The 16,976-nt window shown below is 41.6% G+C and overlaps 1 protein-coding gene across 3 annotated transcripts; it reads right to left on the bottom strand.

Annotated features, from left to right (window-relative positions):
- Window positions 1-16,852, bottom strand: LOC135517641 (proline-serine-threonine phosphatase-interacting protein 2-like). 3 transcript variants are annotated; one of them, XM_064942134.1, is made up of 15 exons: window positions 16,707-16,851; window positions 15,786-15,886; window positions 9,637-9,711; window positions 8,800-8,834; window positions 8,558-8,664; window positions 8,224-8,286; window positions 4,875-4,973; window positions 3,617-3,662; window positions 3,407-3,486; window positions 2,438-2,536; window positions 2,153-2,249; window positions 1,815-1,899; window positions 1,599-1,630; window positions 1,370-1,438; window positions 1-1,239 (listed from the first exon to the last, which is right to left on the bottom strand). In XM_064942134.1, the coding sequence occupies exons 1-14, from the start codon at window positions 16,737-16,739 to the stop codon at window positions 1,377-1,379; spliced, it is 1,014 nt and encodes a 337-aa protein (XP_064798206.1). In that variant the 5' UTR covers window positions 16,740-16,851; the 3' UTR covers window positions 1-1,239; window positions 1,370-1,376. The 3 variants fall into 3 exon arrangements, with proteins under 3 accessions (XP_064798206.1, XP_064798208.1, XP_064798207.1); XM_064942136.1 differs by having other exon boundaries at window positions 15,786-15,881; window positions 16,707-16,847; XM_064942135.1 differs by lacking the exon at window positions 9,637-9,711 and having other exon boundaries at window positions 16,707-16,852.
- Window positions 16,853-16,976: the final 124 nt, after the last annotated feature.

Below are 16,976 nucleotides of genomic sequence, written 5' to 3'. Positions count from 1 at the left end.
TACATTTGTGAATTTGTTTTGTCTGCCCTTTATTAAAGACCGAAATTGGCCAAAACAATCGTCATAAATACAAAAAATATTCCTGTTTCATTTGAGGGCCAAATGATGACTGCAGCACCATACAGGTTACAAAAGAGATTTTTAATGTGCCAATTCCATGTCACATTGTTTATAAACGGATACAAAAAACAACGCTTGATTCAACGTTTTTCCAATTGAAATTATTGTACAAAATTCTTGCCACCAACAGAATGCTACGTCTATGGGGCATACAACCATCTCAGCTCTGCAGAGTTTGCTGCGAAGAGACAGACTCATTAGATCACTTATTCTAGTATTGCCCCTGTGGAGCTTGTTTCTGGTCACTGGTTCAGAAACATTCGTTCCCAACATTTACCTAAAATTAACCCTACAAATAGCACTGTTGGGAGATTTGGAAAGCAATAGTAAATCTATCAACAACATAATACTTTTTGTAAAAATATTAATCTTTAACTTACAATCTGTAGATACTATGCGATTAGAAAGGTTCAGAATTGATGTGAAAGATCACAGCACAGTTGAAGAATATACGACACATGGAAATCATAAGAGGGCAATTTAAGGAAATAGGTGAGATGGACTGAGAGTAGCTGAGGGGTGGGTTTAAAAGCTCATGTATAAAAGCTCATGTTCTATAATAGTTGACTAAAAACACAATACATAATGTATAGCGTATGCGTTTGGGTACCTTCTATCTGAATGTGATGCATGTCAACTCTGTAACTACTGTAAAGAAAAGAAAGAGGGATGTGCCATGTATGAAAGATGTGTGTACAGTAGATGTACATTTAAGTTTTATTCTGGTCCAATTATTTTGGTCCTCCAAAGAGGGGAGGTGGTGGATCGGCCAATAAAAAATAAATAACAATAATAACAAATAGTTGTAGTGATTACTTTTATTTTTGCTTTAACAATATTTCCTGGTTTAGACTGTACAAAAACTAAATATATTACCAATTGACATATATTGTATATGAGCTATGACACTTAACCTTACTGTTTATAACACAGCTATAAAACCACAACGATGACATAATCAAAACAAAACTAACGTCAGCGTTGGTGGTGTTTCTGAATTAGTTTGTCAAGGTGTCACTGTTGAATGCACAAAGCACAAAGTCCACTTTTTACATCCATCACTGAAGGGATCCACACTCAGCATTCCACCAGGCAGTCGATATCAATACCCATAGATAACTGGAAACGAATAGTGTAAAAAAACTAAAAATGTAAACGAATAAAACCATGGTTTTAGGTGGGCTCAAACTTACTGTGATGACAATGGTCATTTGACTGAAGCTGTAATACTGAGGAATGCACTACTTACCCGTGTGCTAGTATTGTATAACACTGTAGGCTCGATCTGGATCTAATGCAGTTGAGTTGATCAAATCACCTACAGCAGAGGAAGTCAAAACACAAATAAATAAACAAACAGACAGTGGCAGGTCATTCAATGGAAAACAAAGAACAGTATATTCATATTTCGAAATATCATAATCATAATATCATCATAATATCAAAATATCTCAGTCGTTTTTTAACATATACCTCACCTCCGGTGTTGGTTGGATTAGGCAATGGTCTCCTGATGTTCACAAAACAGACAAAATAGAAATCGACATGACATGATGAGAATTACGATAAAAAAATATTTATTTTTTTTGTAAGGGGAAAATCATCATCTGTTGTGCGTGTTGTCCCCTTTTCAATATAATATTGGTCCCCCCCCCAAAAAAAACCCAACATTTATTGATAAAAATCACACTCACCTGGTGATAGATGGAGCCATTTGGGTGACTGATGGTGCTACGGGGACCCTCTGACTGACGTAGAAGTTATCATACAGAATAGGAGCTGAGAAGTGAGGACAGAGCAGGTCAGGGGGTGAGTAGTGAGTACAACTACAATAAACAACTAGACTGTCAAGGAGGGGGGCCCGGACATGAATAACAAGGCTAATGCCTACATAAAATTATCAAGGACGACACACACAAAAAAGAGTCTGATTTTCATTGTAGCCCTTTTAAGATGACGTATAATGTACTGTAATGTGCCTGTTGTTTTCTGTGGATGACAAAGCGGACCCGTGAAGAGTGAGGAACTGTACCTGGTGGTTTATCCCCAGTCCGTCTGAGGTTCACGAAGTGTTCAATGTCCTCCTGTATGTCGCAATGTTCAAGAGACTTCCTCACTTCCTCATATAGCTGAACACACAGACAAACAAGTTAGAAACAAGCAATATGGAAGGTCCCTTACAGCCACAATCCTTCACACTATTCTTTGCGCATCATTTACAACAACAAAAAATGAACATTGACTACCAGTAAGTAACTACTGCAGATTGCACCTTGATGAGTCCCTAGGAAATAAAGCATTTGAAGTGTGACTTTACCTCATCGCTGGTGACACACTGCTGGGAGAGCAGGTTGAGATGAGTCCACACCATGTTCCTGAGAGTGTTAATCCTCTCAACTTCCTGCTTCTCAAATACCTGGATGTAACAGAGCACTAAATGGTATACGGTGCCTTCAAAAAGTATTAATTTTTGTTGTTTTGTTGTTACAGCTTGAATTCAAGATGCATTAAATAATAATTATTTTTTCTCACCAATCTACACACAATACCCCTAACGACAAAGTGTAAACATGTTTTTACAAATGTTAGCAAATTTTGTGAAAATAAAAGACATAAAACAACGCGCTTAAATCAGTATTTACAATCCTGAGACAATACTTGGTAGAAGCACGTTTGTCAGCGATTACAGCAGTGTGAGTCTCTAAGAGCTTTCCACACCTGGATTGTTCGACATTTGCCCAAAAAGTGAATTGCATTGGCACATTTTTTTTTCTTCAGTATTACTTTAGTGCCCTGTTATAAAGAGGATACATGTTTTGGAAACTTTTATTCTGTACAGCAGGGTTTCCTAAACTCGGTCCTCGGGACTCCAAGGGGTTGCGTTTAGATTTTTGCCCTAGCACTATACAGCTGATTCAAATAATCAACTAATCATTAAGCGTTGATAATTTGAATCAGCTGTGTAGAGTTAGGCCAAAAAAACAAAATGTGCGCCCCTTGGGGTCCCGAGGACCGAGTTTAGGAAACACTGCTGTACAGGCTTCCTTCTTTTCCCTCAGTCAATTAGGTTAGTATTGTGGAGTAACTACAATGTTGTTGATCCATCCTCTGTTTTTTCCCTATCACAGTCAATAAACTCTGTAATGGTTGCCATTGGACTCATGGCGAAATCCCTGAGCGGTTTCCTTCTTGTCCGGCATAGTACAAATATTACAAATAATGTACAAGTAATACAGTATTCAACTAACAAACCAACAAAAATAATCTGATGCTTTCTGGCCCTTACCTCGCATGCTTTGACATGCTCCTTCTGCCAGTCCTCCCTGATTCTTCCCAGCGCAGTCACATTCTGCATGTATAGCCTGTCTGGGATTCCAATCAGAGAACATACATCTTTGGAGACTATACTATCAGCACATAACCTAGATGATGATTTGTGTTTTCCCCTGTTTATGGTGGACAAGAGTCAAAAGGGATAATAGGTTGTCATTCTTACCAGCTACCTCTGCATTCATTTTTGTTTGCTTTGTTCTTGCAAATAGCTGAAAGATGACAAAGAAAAACGCTGAGGACATATTCGGTACTTTATGTAACCCTTCCTGAAGTTCAGGTCGTTACTTTAGTTCTTTTTTTGTTTGAAGTATACAGTAAAAGTATGTCGTCATATTGGAACATGTCCACTTCATAAACGGTGTAGAAGCTAGATAGCCGTGTTCTTCCTGTGGTCAGTGTAGGCCTAATTCCTGTGGTCAAAATAGGCCTGCTGTTTCCTTAGCTCAACAGATTCTCATGGCTCACTCAGCTCATTTAGTGTCGCCAGCATTTTTGTTTCTTTTCAAAGCCTCCGAGCAGTCTTTTTAATGACATGTTTAAATCATCACTGTATGTCTAATAAATCACTGTGTGTGTTCATTTCACGAAAATAAACACAAAATATGCTTTTTTTTGTTATATCATTTATTTCCCTGAGCCTCCTTTTGCCATTGAAATGCTCAGTCTGATTGTGTGGACGTGTTGATACAAATGTAAACACAGTATATTGACATACACATTCCTGTTTGGAGGACTCTAGACTAGAGCCTACCCCACGTATCCCTTCAAAGTAGCAGGATACATGTAAGGGATAATTAATGTGGGGCTATTCGTTCTATGGAAAATAATGAATGACGAATCCCATTAAACAATGCCAATAAGTTGTTTTTTTAAATTCAACTTTTGCTTTCAAAAGCAGTCCAAACATAGAACATGTAAGAATGAAATATAGCCATTGAATTCTACCGTGTTGATATACCGTGCATTAGAAGGGAAATAATGCATGGTCTAGAATGCCCTTCAAGCCGATCACAAACGAGTATTCAACAATGCATTGGTGTAAATGCAAATGAAAGATTACTGCTCATTGGTCAGAATAATCAGATCAGATCAGATTGGGATGACATGCTGTGGTACAAAAATACCATCCCACTTGAACAGGCTGAAATTTCAAGTGTTTTTTTTTTTTCAAAAAGCACTAAAAGAGCATTATCATTATTTTCACATATTCAGAGTGTTTCAACCCCATTGTGTTGAAATATTGTTTAAAAAAAAAACAGGAAAACCACAATTTTGACTGCACTGTCACGTTCATGTTTTTTTATATTTTTTTATATACAGTGAATAAGTTATGGAGATGGGGGATATAGAGGAGAAGGACATAGAATGGAAAGTGGTGCAGTCAGGGTTTGAAACTTTGAAACTTTTTCTCTGAAGCTTACCTTTTCCTGCTGCTTGGCGTTACTGGTGCTTGCATTTCGGTTCATGTTCTGTTCTGCTTCCTCTTTGTCTCGACACTTTTGCTCATATGTCTTCTTTGACTTTGGTTAACGACATGGATTAACAGGGGAAGTGGGATTACACGTGTGAAAACGCTTTACTGACTATGCTATTCTTCACTGAATGACTGACAACAGGAAAGTCTCCACAGTGCTGGTTCTGTCAATTGCTGCTACCATAGGACAAAAAAATAACTGAGGTCTGATACGATGGTGTTAATGAGTGCTGAAGTCTCACAAACCATAGAACCCATTTAACAACCTGTGTTCATACCGCAGCAATATCCCTCACCACCAAGCAGAGAACAGGATAACATGACAGCACATTATAAAGCACAAGGCCCCCCCCCCCCCCCTCGCAGCAGCACTGGCCAGCTCGTGGTCTAGGACGGATGGGAGAAACTGTCCAGTTACATCAACAGCGATATGAACCACAGGTAAAGTATCCCGGTTCCAGCCGAGACACAGACCAAGGGTGAGAGAAACAGCACAGTTCCAGCAGAGATATGCACCACAGCAATACTATGCAACCCCAAACCGTGCCCGTATGAGAAGGTGCTTCCACTGCCATCAGAGCAGATCAGAGGAGTACTGCAAGCACTGCTACAGATGTGGGAGCAGCAACCACTTCCTGGCAGGCTGTCGGTTTAGAAGAAACAAGGCCAACCAAAGAGGTTCCTTTAAAACGAAGACAGGTTGCCCCTGTGGAACAGGGAGTAATCAGTCACACAGACACGTCCCAACACTGTACAACCTGTGGAAGGAGAGAAAAGGGCCATGCACTGCAACAGTGCCCATTCTGTAAGAAAACACTCTACCTTTCGAGAGAACGGCAAAATGAACTCTGGGCTGAACACCGGAAATACTGCACACAGAGATGAATGGTGAAAGACTACATGCATGACCTGATAGCACAGGGTTGGGTGGAGAAGTCCAACTCTCCTTACTCTTCCCCAGTCGTATGTGAAAGGAAAAAGGACGGTAGCTTACAACTGTGCATAGACTACAGGGAGCAGAACAGGAAGACTCACCCTGACCGCCAGCCAATACCCAGAGTACAGGATATCATGGACAGCCTTGGAGGACATTCCTGATTTTCACTCTTGGATCAGGGAAAAGCATATCACCAAGGGTTCATTGCAAAGGAAAGCAAGCCCATGACAGCCTTTGTGAGCCCCTGGGGACTGTATGAGTGGGTTCGGATTCTGTTTGGACTCATGAATGCACCCGCAGCCTTCCAGCGCTGTATGGAGGAATGTTTGGATGGCTTGACAGATGAGATCTGTATCCTGTATCTGGACGACAACCTCGTCTTAAGCAAGACCTTTGAGAACCGTATCGACATCCTTAGAAAAGTACTACAGATACTAAGAGTTTATGGGATAAAGCTGAAGCCCAGAAAGTGTGAGATATTCACAGCGGAGGGATCGCTCTTTAGGGAGAATAGTGTCTGCCCGAGGGAAGCAAAATCGATCCAGCTGATACTACAGCAGTCAGAGCTCTGAAGGACAAAACACCAAGTACACGAGAAGAGCTCAGAGGAACCATGGGGTTGCTGAGCTACTATAGGCAATGCATCAAAGACTTCTCACGCATTGCTAGCCCCCTCTACAACCTGCTCACAATGTCTTCTGAAGGAGTTACAGGTACACACAACAAAGCAAAGAAATGGCAGACAAAGGGGGAAACAAGAGGATTGCCCTCAATGACGTGGACTGATACGCATCAACTGATAATGGAGTGGCTGATAGACCACTGAGTACAGCCTCCAGCTCGGTTTCCCAGCCTCCTCAAAGCCGTTTATCATTCACACAGACTCATCAGACAAAGAGTTTAGGAGCTGTGTTGTATCAGAAACAAGACACACAACAAACTGTGTATGATAGCCTATGCATCTCGGACCTTGACTGTACCTGAGAAAAACGACCATTTCCACTCAGGAAAATGTGAGTTTCTAGCCCTGTACTGGTCAATCACAATAAAGTTCCGCGATTACTTGTACTGTGCACCGACCTTCACAGCCTACAGGGACAACAATCCCCTTCCCTACGTCTTGTCGACCGCCAAGCTGGAACGCAAGGGAGTGCGGATGGGTTGCAGAACTCGCCAATTTCCATTTCACTCATTAGGAGCAACTGCAATGCATAACAAGACTCAAACATATCCTGGTCAATGGCAGTTTCCGCTGTGTATGCAGCAACAACATAAACCAGATCCATCATGCCTTTCTCAAAAGCAGAGGTGGCGACAGGCACAAAGAGAAGCTGAGAGCATCGTCCCAGTGATGGAACACAAACTGTCAAGTTCAAAACCAAAAGGGCAAGAACCGGAAACATTCAACACGAAAAGCAGATGTCTTCTTCAAGAGTGAGACAAGCTCAACTTGGATGAGAGTGGTATCCTCCATCGCAAGACACTATGGGGTATCGTGTGTAGGCCAGTGACAAAAAAAATCTCAGTTTAATCCATTTTAAATTCAGCCTGTAACACGACAACATGTGGAACAAGTCGAGGGGTGTGAATACTTTCTGAGGGCACTGTATGTAATAATAAAATGTACTAACTTTTTTATTTTACCCCTTTTTTCTCCCCAATTCCGTGGTATCCAATTGTTTTAGTAGCTACTATCTTGTCTCATCGCTACAACTCCTGTACGGGCTCGGGAGAGACGAAGGTTGAAAGTCATGCGTCCTCCGATACACAACCCAACCAAGCCGCACTGCTTCTTAACACAGCGCCATCCAACCCGGAAGCCAGCCGCACCAATGTGTCAGAGGAAACACCGTGCACCTGGCAACCTTGGTTAGCTGAGACAAGGATTTCCCTACCGGCTAAACCCTCCCTAACCCGGACGACTCTAGACCAATTGCGCGTGGCTAAACCCTCCCTAACCCCGACGACTCTAGACCAATTGTGCGTCGCCCCACGGAGCTCCTGGTCGCGGACGGTTACGACAGAGCCTGGGCGCAAACCCAGAGTCTCTGGTGGCACAGCTTGCGCTGCAGTACAGCACCCTTAACCACTGCGCCACCCGGGAGGCCAAAATGTACTAACTTATAATAACTTCCCCTTCATTCGAGGTGCCTCAGTACATATAATGTAACTTCCTATTTATTTGAGAGGTTCCCCCCCTTATTCACTTCTCATGGCTGTTGAGGAAGGAAGACTTATATTACAATAGTCTGTTTCACATTTTGTTAACATGATGACTGAAACTAGACATGACTTTAGATGACAAAATGGATGATAACTGGTGGTTTGACTAATAATATAGGAAAGTTCTCCAGCTTACCTCCATGGTTTTCTTGAACTGAGTGGCCCTCTGTTTGTGTAGGGCATCCATCTGTTGTTCAACCTGCGAAGAAGAAGTGTCAAAGATATTATATTGTACCTAAGACGATAGAGATGATAAATCCCTGATTTGCAATTACAGTGCGCATTGTCACATCCATGCAGGACGATTTGATGTAAGCAGTTATAAGTGGTTGATCACTATAAACGCATTCACTATTAAGCAGAGTGCACTGTATTAGCAATGCATTATTAGGTCTATAAGTAACTAAAGATGTTTTAAATGTCCTACATTTATTTCAGGGGTTTAAGTAGTTGATAGAATGCTACGGTACCTTTTTCCTTGCCTCTTTCTGTCTCTCCCTGAAGTCCTCAAGTTTTTTTGCCTCATTCCTCATTGTTTGTGCCAGTTGTAGATGTGACAAACTCACATGTTCAGTCTCTATGTTGTAAAAGAGGGTTTGAGTGAATGAGTACACTATGTGGATGACACAACACACATCACATGGAAATACCAGCTCATAGCACAGTCATCATCGTATATCATCAGGCACATTGTTGTGACTGCAACACTTACGCAGTTTGAACACATCCAGCGATCTCTTCAATGTGCTAAAAAAACACACACAAATGATGTAAAATGATGAAATGGAATTTATGAAAAACAACCTGACCTCACATAACAAAGAATAATTAAGAATGAAGAGAATGAACTGTTTGATTAATTTACCCCCCCCACCCCCCCACCTTACCGGAAAAGGCCTTAACCACAAAACCATTTGAAGACTGTGACCAAGCTGAAACAGGATGGACACTCAAACCACTTACAGAATCCTTCTCGACAGAAAAAGGCCCCAACAGTAATTCAATCGTGTAACACAAATGCACTAATAACGCTGATGCGTGTAGTGCTGCGTGGTCAATGAGCCGTTGAAGCGTGCAAACCATCATACAACGCGAACAAAAAAAAAATGGGTTTGGTCAACTTGCTATCAGTGGGCAGATCCACAGCCTTCTAGTAGGCCATCTGAAGGCTGCATGCCAGGCAATATCAACAACCCAAATATAACAACAACAAAACAACAAACGTTTTTGCGTCGTCATTATCGGGTATTTTTAGAATTAAGGCTTTAATGTGGAAAAAAGGCATCTGAAAACCTTTCTGAATTCACTGCAAGTTTGCATTTACTACTTGTCTTGTTTGAGACAGATTAGCACCAGGGTAATAAGAAGGCTATTAAACATGTTATGTGATGGCTTTTAAGTGCTTTCAACAAAGCCCATTACAAGGGCATCTCTACCTTCATTGGCAGGCCTTTCAAATGATTTCTGTATACATTTTCACAGTGTCTGACTGATGGCAAGCAATATTGACTACAGCATGGATAACATCGGCAACAACAGACGGACTTACTTCATCTCATTGCACCCACACACCTTCTTGGAGAGACCCAGTAGCTCTTTGGCATACTTCTCCTCTATGGATGCTCTGAAAGATGACCAAACACATCTCTTCAGAGGTGCATTCAACAAGGTAAACAGTTCACAAAAGTTATCTACAACGTGCATGAGAGAGGATTTGGCTATAGTGTGAAGATTTGCACCACCGAAGAAGGGTCCTAGTGTCCATGAGATAAAGAAAATTCAACTGCTTTTTTCTTCTTTTTTTTCTCTACATATGACTGCAATATATTTGCAAAACCACACTTTCTATCTAGCCTCAGCCGGCTCCTCGGGCTTTCATGCCTCAGCCAGATCGCCTGGCTCCCCTGCCTCAGCCGGTCTGGCAGGTTCCTGCGCCCCAGCCGGCTCAACTATACTCCCTCTCCGGCCTCTAGGTCGTCAGGCTGCTGATTATCCCACACACCTGTCAACATCGTTAAGCACACCAGCGTGACACTCACCTAGACTCCATCACCTCTTTGATTATCTTCCCTAAATCTGTCACAACCCTTTGGTTCTTTCCTCGGGTGTTATTGACTCTGTTACATGTGTTGTTTGTGTTTCGTGTTAATTGTTTTGTTTGTTTATTTATTAAAACACTCACTCCCTGTACTTGCTTCCCGACACTCAGCGCACTTGTTACAGAGACAATAAAATCAAACATAGAAATTATTCATAATATGAACTTTGGTGAACTATGCTGTATCAGTTGGTCAGGAAAGTTGTCTATTTAGATTAGGGGGAAATTCTCCCCCTTCAAATCGTGTGGTGTATTACACAGTAACTAGGCTTTTTGGCTATCCCCATAGGAGAACCCCTTGAAGAACCCTTTGTGGTTGCAGGTAGAACCCTTCTCTACGGAGGGTTCCACCTGGAACCCCAAATAGTTCTACTTGGAACCACTTCGTCCCCGGGCCTAACAACACCCGTGCCATTATATCCTCCAAACGCCGGCTTCTCGGGCATCATCACTTAAATGACTTCCTTATCTTACTTCTGTGTCGTGGAACGAATCCTCAATGCCCTTTGAAAAGTTCAGCCCACAACAACACATTGCTGATATTCGGTGAAAATAAACAGACAACAACAAGAACAACACGGCAGCAGAGCCTGTGGGCGCTGTCACCTATAACAGAACCATAGCATTCATAGTCTCTTTTCCAGAGCATATTCTCTGCAGTACACTGTTAACAAAATAGAGAGACTCAAAAACACAATTTAAAAAAAAACATGAAAAGTACAACTATGCTGATATCTGGTGTTCGGAGGGTGTTTGAACGTAGACCCAAGTGTTATGATACACTGATTGTATTTAAAAACGGAAGTACTCTGAAGTGGTTCTTTAATCTGAGTAATTGTGCTTTAAGTGTGTGTTGAAAAAAAACACTTTTTGATGTTTCAGTGCATGTAAAAGACAGCATCAACACATAAAAAGTATATTTTGGCAGACTGTCTCGCATCCAATCTGATGGTTTTAAATTGCAAATAGTTTATAGCATAAATATTGATTGATGATGATTTTCAGTCAATATTTGATTGATGATGATGTTCAAGTCAATATTTTAATCAACATTTTAAAGAAGACACTGGGAATTGAATACCTATTCTAGGATAGACCGTGGCACTAATTATGGGCTACATTTACCAGGACCCATTGTAAGATGATGATAAATATTGTTACAATCAAAATGTTTAGGGCAATCTAAGTTATAGCAGAGGTACCATGAGGTAATGTGTAAAATGGTCCTTCATCACTGGTATTCATGTGAGGTGGATGTGAACTTTCCTGAGGACGGTCCTCACAGTCCAGTCAGACCTCCCCATTGCCCCTGGTTTCCACTTTTGACCTCACCCTCTCACCTTCCCCCCTCTGCCTCACCCTGAGCCTGCCTGCTGTTCTGTACCTTCCCAACTGACTCTGCCTTGATTCTGATTGCACTTTGACCTCTATGTCCCCCTCCAGGCCGGCCTCGGTCCTCCTCCCGCCTCCGTGGCTCGATGACCTGCTCACAGCCTGCCGGAAATGCCGTTCTGCATCCTTTACTCCCTCCCTTACATTTTCCTCCTCTGTCTCTGCTGCTAAAGCCACTTTCTACCACTCTAAATTCCAAGCTCTGCCCTGGATTACTGAACCTCTGCCTACAACCATTTTGAAAAGAGCGACATGCCTGCGCTGGTTCTGCTCACACTGCCCTACCCTGTGCTCTGACTGAAACTCTGCCCTGGATTACCGGGGACCTCAGCCTACCCTGAGCCTGCCTGTCTTCCGTTCTGTCGATCCCTCCGATGTCAACAACTACAGACCAGACTCTGCCCTGGATTACTGACCTCTGCCTAGTCCCTGAGAGCCTGCCTGCCGTTCTGTACCTTACTGACTGAACCATGCTCTTGGATTACTGACCTCTGCCTCCTACCAGGTGGCGTGGCCCTGAGCTCCTCACCCTGCCAGGGCTGTTCTGTACCTATACACCAAGTCACTGACTCTGCCCTGGATTACTGATGACCTCTGCCTACCCTGAGCCTGCCTGCTGTTCTGTACCTTACTGACTCTGCCTTGGATTACTGACCTCTGCCTACCCTGAGCCTGCCTGCCGTTCTGTACCTTACTGACTCTGCCTTGGATTACTGACCTCTGCCTACCCTGAGCCTGCCTGCTGTTCTGTACCTTACTGACTCTGCCCTGGATTACTGACCTCAGCCTGCCCTTGACCTGTAGTTTGCCTGCCCCCTGTTTTGTTATTAAACATCTGTGATTCGAACTCTCTGCATCTGGGTCTTATCCTGAGTCCTGATACAAACATTGTGCTGCCGTACTGTTCAGAAATCCCCCAAGTCTGAGGCATGGAGTTGGAGAGGGGGCATTCGTGGAAGGTGTGCCCTCCAGCAAACTCTATGGTCGAGTAAAAAAACTGCCACGTTTGTTGGTCCTTCACGAACTCAGGTGAAAGCACACCAGACGCTCAGATTAAACTCTCCAAAACAATCCAAGGACGTATGTGCCAATGATGTGAGTACAAAATGTTTTCACAAGGAAACATAAAAGGAATTCACTCAATGAGAACATGGATTTTGTGTAGAATATCAGCCACTAATGCTTAATAGTCAAAGTCGAACAGCAATTTTGATGAGTTTTCATGATGCCACATGTCATTGTTTGCAGTTTTGCACCTTTCGTGCACTTGTTTTAAATTACGGCAGGCTTTTCAGGTAATACTGCTGGGTTGTTTGCCTGGTAACTTTATGAGCTGTATCTATTATTTGATGTATGATCCACATGTTATACGCTACGGTAAATAGCCACTGCAAATGTAGCCTGCTCTAGCATTGGCCTACACCATTCATGGATGCTAACTGCTTTAGCGCCTATTGACGATCCTTACCAAAGCCAGCGAACACAAGACTCACAAACTCATGCCAACTGAATTGTCAGCTGTCAATCATATCATCATCTCAACTCTACTGCCATTCAATCCACATGAACAACTTTCCATGCATGCACCATCGTCTGAACATAAAGACTCAGGTCTGAGACATTAACGTTATGGATGACTTGAGCCCTGGCCTGAAGTTTTGTACAAGGTTTGTTTAAATGCTAATGCTCACATAAGCAGTCCTTGCATGTCTTTTCCCCCTATTGATATACAATATAATTCTACATTTCTGTTCCTTTTGAAGAATAGTAATATGATAAATAGCTTAGAGATCTTTGAACTTTCTTTATGAATATAAAAATATGAAAGACCTGTTCAAGTTGTCATTTGATCATTTGCAAAGAAAAAGAACGCATTTGAAGCTTCAGAATCATGTGTTGAAAAAGCAGTTTTGTACAAATGAATTATCGTTGTGGGCAAACGTATTCATTTGTTCTTTCACAAAACAATCTTGTGTCCTATGTTAAAGCGTAATGTGCATTTGAACTTTTGGGATTACTGTAGAGTTAGTCAACATGCCATATAAGAGCAGTGAATATACACGAAGAAAAGGGATACCCATTTACAGCATTTGGAAACTATTTCTGCACTAGACAGTAGGCTTAGGTGGTATATCGTATATACCGTATACTGAGGTATTTGGAAATAGCCATTGGATTGTTTTACAATACCATTGAAACTATTTATTTGAAGTTTTTCAATACATTTGTATATTTTAAAGTTTTTACTGGAGAAAAGTAGGCTAGCTACACCGAGAAAACTATTGGAGAAAAGTAGCTACACATCAGTCAGAGCTAGGGTGACCACATGTCCCGGATTGTGCGGGACAGTCCTGCATGTTGTTCCTTTGTCCCGCAACCAAACAATTATGTGCCACATTTGATCAACAAATGAAAATACCACTAATCTAAATTAGATAGATTTGTTCCGTATTTCATTCAGACTTCCTACTAATTCGATGAGAATTTACATTCCAACCTCTCTTTTGTGGTCACTTTGCGCTTATGACATGATATTACATCATGAGGATGTGGTGCTGGTGACATATACTTCTTCAATCATTGATGAGATCTGATATTTACATAGGCCAGTGTCTTATCATCAACAAATCCCATTTGTCAAATCCTTTTAGGCTAAATTCCAGCTAAACTTGGAGAGGACAGTTAACTACCGGTACTTACAAAAAGTGTGCGTCTAACGAAAAGCTACAAAAGTAAGTAAATAGCCGTATTCGACTGAAGAATAAGATAATTTCGTCAAACTCTCAATGCTCATTCAACACATTTGCTGCTACTTTACTCAAGCCCGTTTTAAAAGTCTCCCTAACTAAGACCAACCAGAAATGTTTCCTTGGCCACATATTCCCAGATTGTCATAAAACAGCCACTGTCTCTCATTTCTGGATCACAACATTTTGTGGGAGGCTTTTGCTCGTTGCAGCGGGAGGGAGATTTCTGTGTGTGTGAAAAACCTATTCAGGTGTAGGCTACGCTATACTGCAAATGTCCCACTAAATTATCCCGTTGTCCCGCATTAGGGTATTTTAAATGTGGTCACCCTAGTCAGAGCGCTGTCTGCTGACAGAAAGCCCGTTTGTGAATTCTCATCCTAGTGGAAAGTGCAACTGAAGCACAAAATTAGTCTGATGCCGAGCAGAAATGACAAGAAGCATTCTAGATCTTCATTTATAAAACGCAGCAAGATATTTCTTATGAGTAACAAACAAAATCCTGCGTGAAATATGCAGAATTCTGCATTAACGCATTTATAGTGTTCGCTTTCTTCCTTGTTTGAGAAGTCAAAGCCCTTTGGGTGAGTTATCTGTACAGCTGCCACTGCTCGATTTCCTTGCGTTTTTTCTCCTCTCTGTTCTTGGCCTGTCTGCTCCTCATAGTACAGTGTGAACACATGCTGCTTCAGAGTCAGTACTGTTCTTCCTTCAGACAAGCATGTGTCAAAAGTTTGTTCATTTGCACAATGTCTCTCGTTCACATTCGCTTGTAAATGTCCAAACCAAAAAATACCTTACATATATATTGATAACTTTATGAGTTGGATTGACTATCTTTGCAATTTATTTATTTTCGTTTGTGCTTGTTAGCATATTTAGCTATCAACCTTCAAGGAAAATCGCAATTACTTCTGCTAATTATGTTAGCATTCTGGTACTAGACGCTCAATGAGCTTTTTTGCATTTTTGACTCCACTTCCTAAGCCAGTAATACTCTAAATCCCAATATGAGTGAAGGACTGTATAACGTTATGAATATCTGGATACCGCACAACCCTACTAGACAGGATTTGAAACACCACAATAGTGTTTTAGAAGATTTAGAGAGAGGAAACGACACCAAAAGAGAAGTAATCTAATTCTTCACCACATAGGACTCGAAATGCCATCATTTCAAACTTTTCCGGGTTAGTGCTCCCAGGCTATGGCAAGGTGTTGCACAACTCTTGATTATGTGGCGCTACAACACGCCACGTCATATTCCATAACCCCTCAGGATGAATGTTTCAGTACCCTCACAACAATATGTTTCAATAGCAGCAAAGTTAAGATTTTCTTTAAGGCGGTGCCAGTTCAGTTGGCCACTAGTTAGTGTTGCAAAGCACTTCATTTTTAACAGTGTAATCTGAGGATTCAATGCATGGTTTCTATTGGATGATATCTTACATGGCTTCTCACCTGGCTTTCATGAAGTCTTCTATCTCCTTGCATGTCTTCTTGCCATCGTTGAGGTGCTGGATGATACTGTCATAACCCCCAGTGCCGGTGAAATCCCTGTTCTGGCAATTTTGGGAATGTGGAAAAGCAATACGTAATCACGGCACACCATGGAGTGCCTCTCACACCCTCCCAGTAGTGGTCATTCAAACCCCTATGCACCTCACTGCATTGCCATTTAACAGTCTATCTAAAAGGAAACAACTCCATTCCAAAAATTCAGAGAGAAGACCCCCAAGTGCTCCAACCAAAATAATCCATAATGTAAAAGATTCCCAATGGGCTACATACAGCACACGATACATCAAACAATGGAAACAATAAAGAAAACAGTAAATGAAGCAATAGAGGTATTTTGTGAGCATGAATAAATTGGTGTTTTTTTTGTGTGCTAAACTGCAGTTGAAGTTACCTGTAATGTATGTCTGCATGAGAGAATGGCATAATAATTTTAACCACATGTGATTTGAAAGGTACAGTAGGCCTACAGATGTAGAATGATTCAATTTGAGCCAGTTTGCTACAGCAGGAAAATAATCCTGCAGCAACAGCAAATGTGAATTATTATGTGGATTGCAATTAATGGACGTTTTTGTCAGTTTACAGTTTGCATATGGTAAAATCAAATGAGATGAAATGACCAACTACAGAAGACTTTTTAAACCTCAAATACATTACAAGTTTTACATTTCCTGCATTGATATAGCCTACACTGTATGGGGTCAAATTACTTAACAAATAGACACAGCTAGACCTGTTCTATTATTGTGTAGGCTTATGTTGTGTTTACACCCTTATAAATGAAAGAACACATTTGCACAACTTGAAAATCATATTTAGATCTCTAAAAACAAATAGCTCTGCAATCACACTTGTACTCACCCAAAAGCAATCCTTAAAGTGAAGTTCTCTCATTGTAGACAAGAATAACGGCAGTAGAACTCTTCAAATTCCGCAGCTTGCTACCGTGTGAGTGACTGACTGACGAACTTCTCAATGGAGGGTGCGTTCACGACTCCACTCATACCGCAACGGAGCACCAAACGGAGCACCAAGCACCAAACTTCTCTGGGTCCTAACGACCGAGGAGACTCCCACCGACCTACGAGCAAGATAGATTCTGTTGGATTTGGTGCCACTTGGTGGTCACAA

Source organism: Oncorhynchus masou, chromosome 28, assembly GCF_036934945.1.
Source record: "Oncorhynchus masou masou isolate Uvic2021 chromosome 28, UVic_Omas_1.1, whole genome shotgun sequence".
Taxonomy (NCBI): Eukaryota; Metazoa; Chordata; class Actinopteri; order Salmoniformes; family Salmonidae; genus Oncorhynchus; species Oncorhynchus masou.
This window is presented reverse-complemented; position numbering and strand designations above follow the sequence as displayed.

What these genes read in the sequence shown, in the direction of transcription:
- LOC135517641 (XM_064942134.1), bottom strand. Translation starts at nt 16,739, where the DNA reads ATGAGAGAACTTCACTTTAAGGATTGCTTTTGG. An exon ending in ACTTTAAGGATTGCTTTTGG is followed by an intron (nt 15,887 to 16,706) that starts GTGAGTACAAGT and finishes CAAAATTGCCAG; the next exon opens with AACAGGGATTTCACCGGCAC. An exon ending in AATGAATGCAGAGGTAGCTG is followed by an intron (nt 3,487 to 3,616) that starts GTAAGAATGACA and finishes TTGGAATCCCAG; the next exon opens with ACAGGCTATACATGCAGAAT.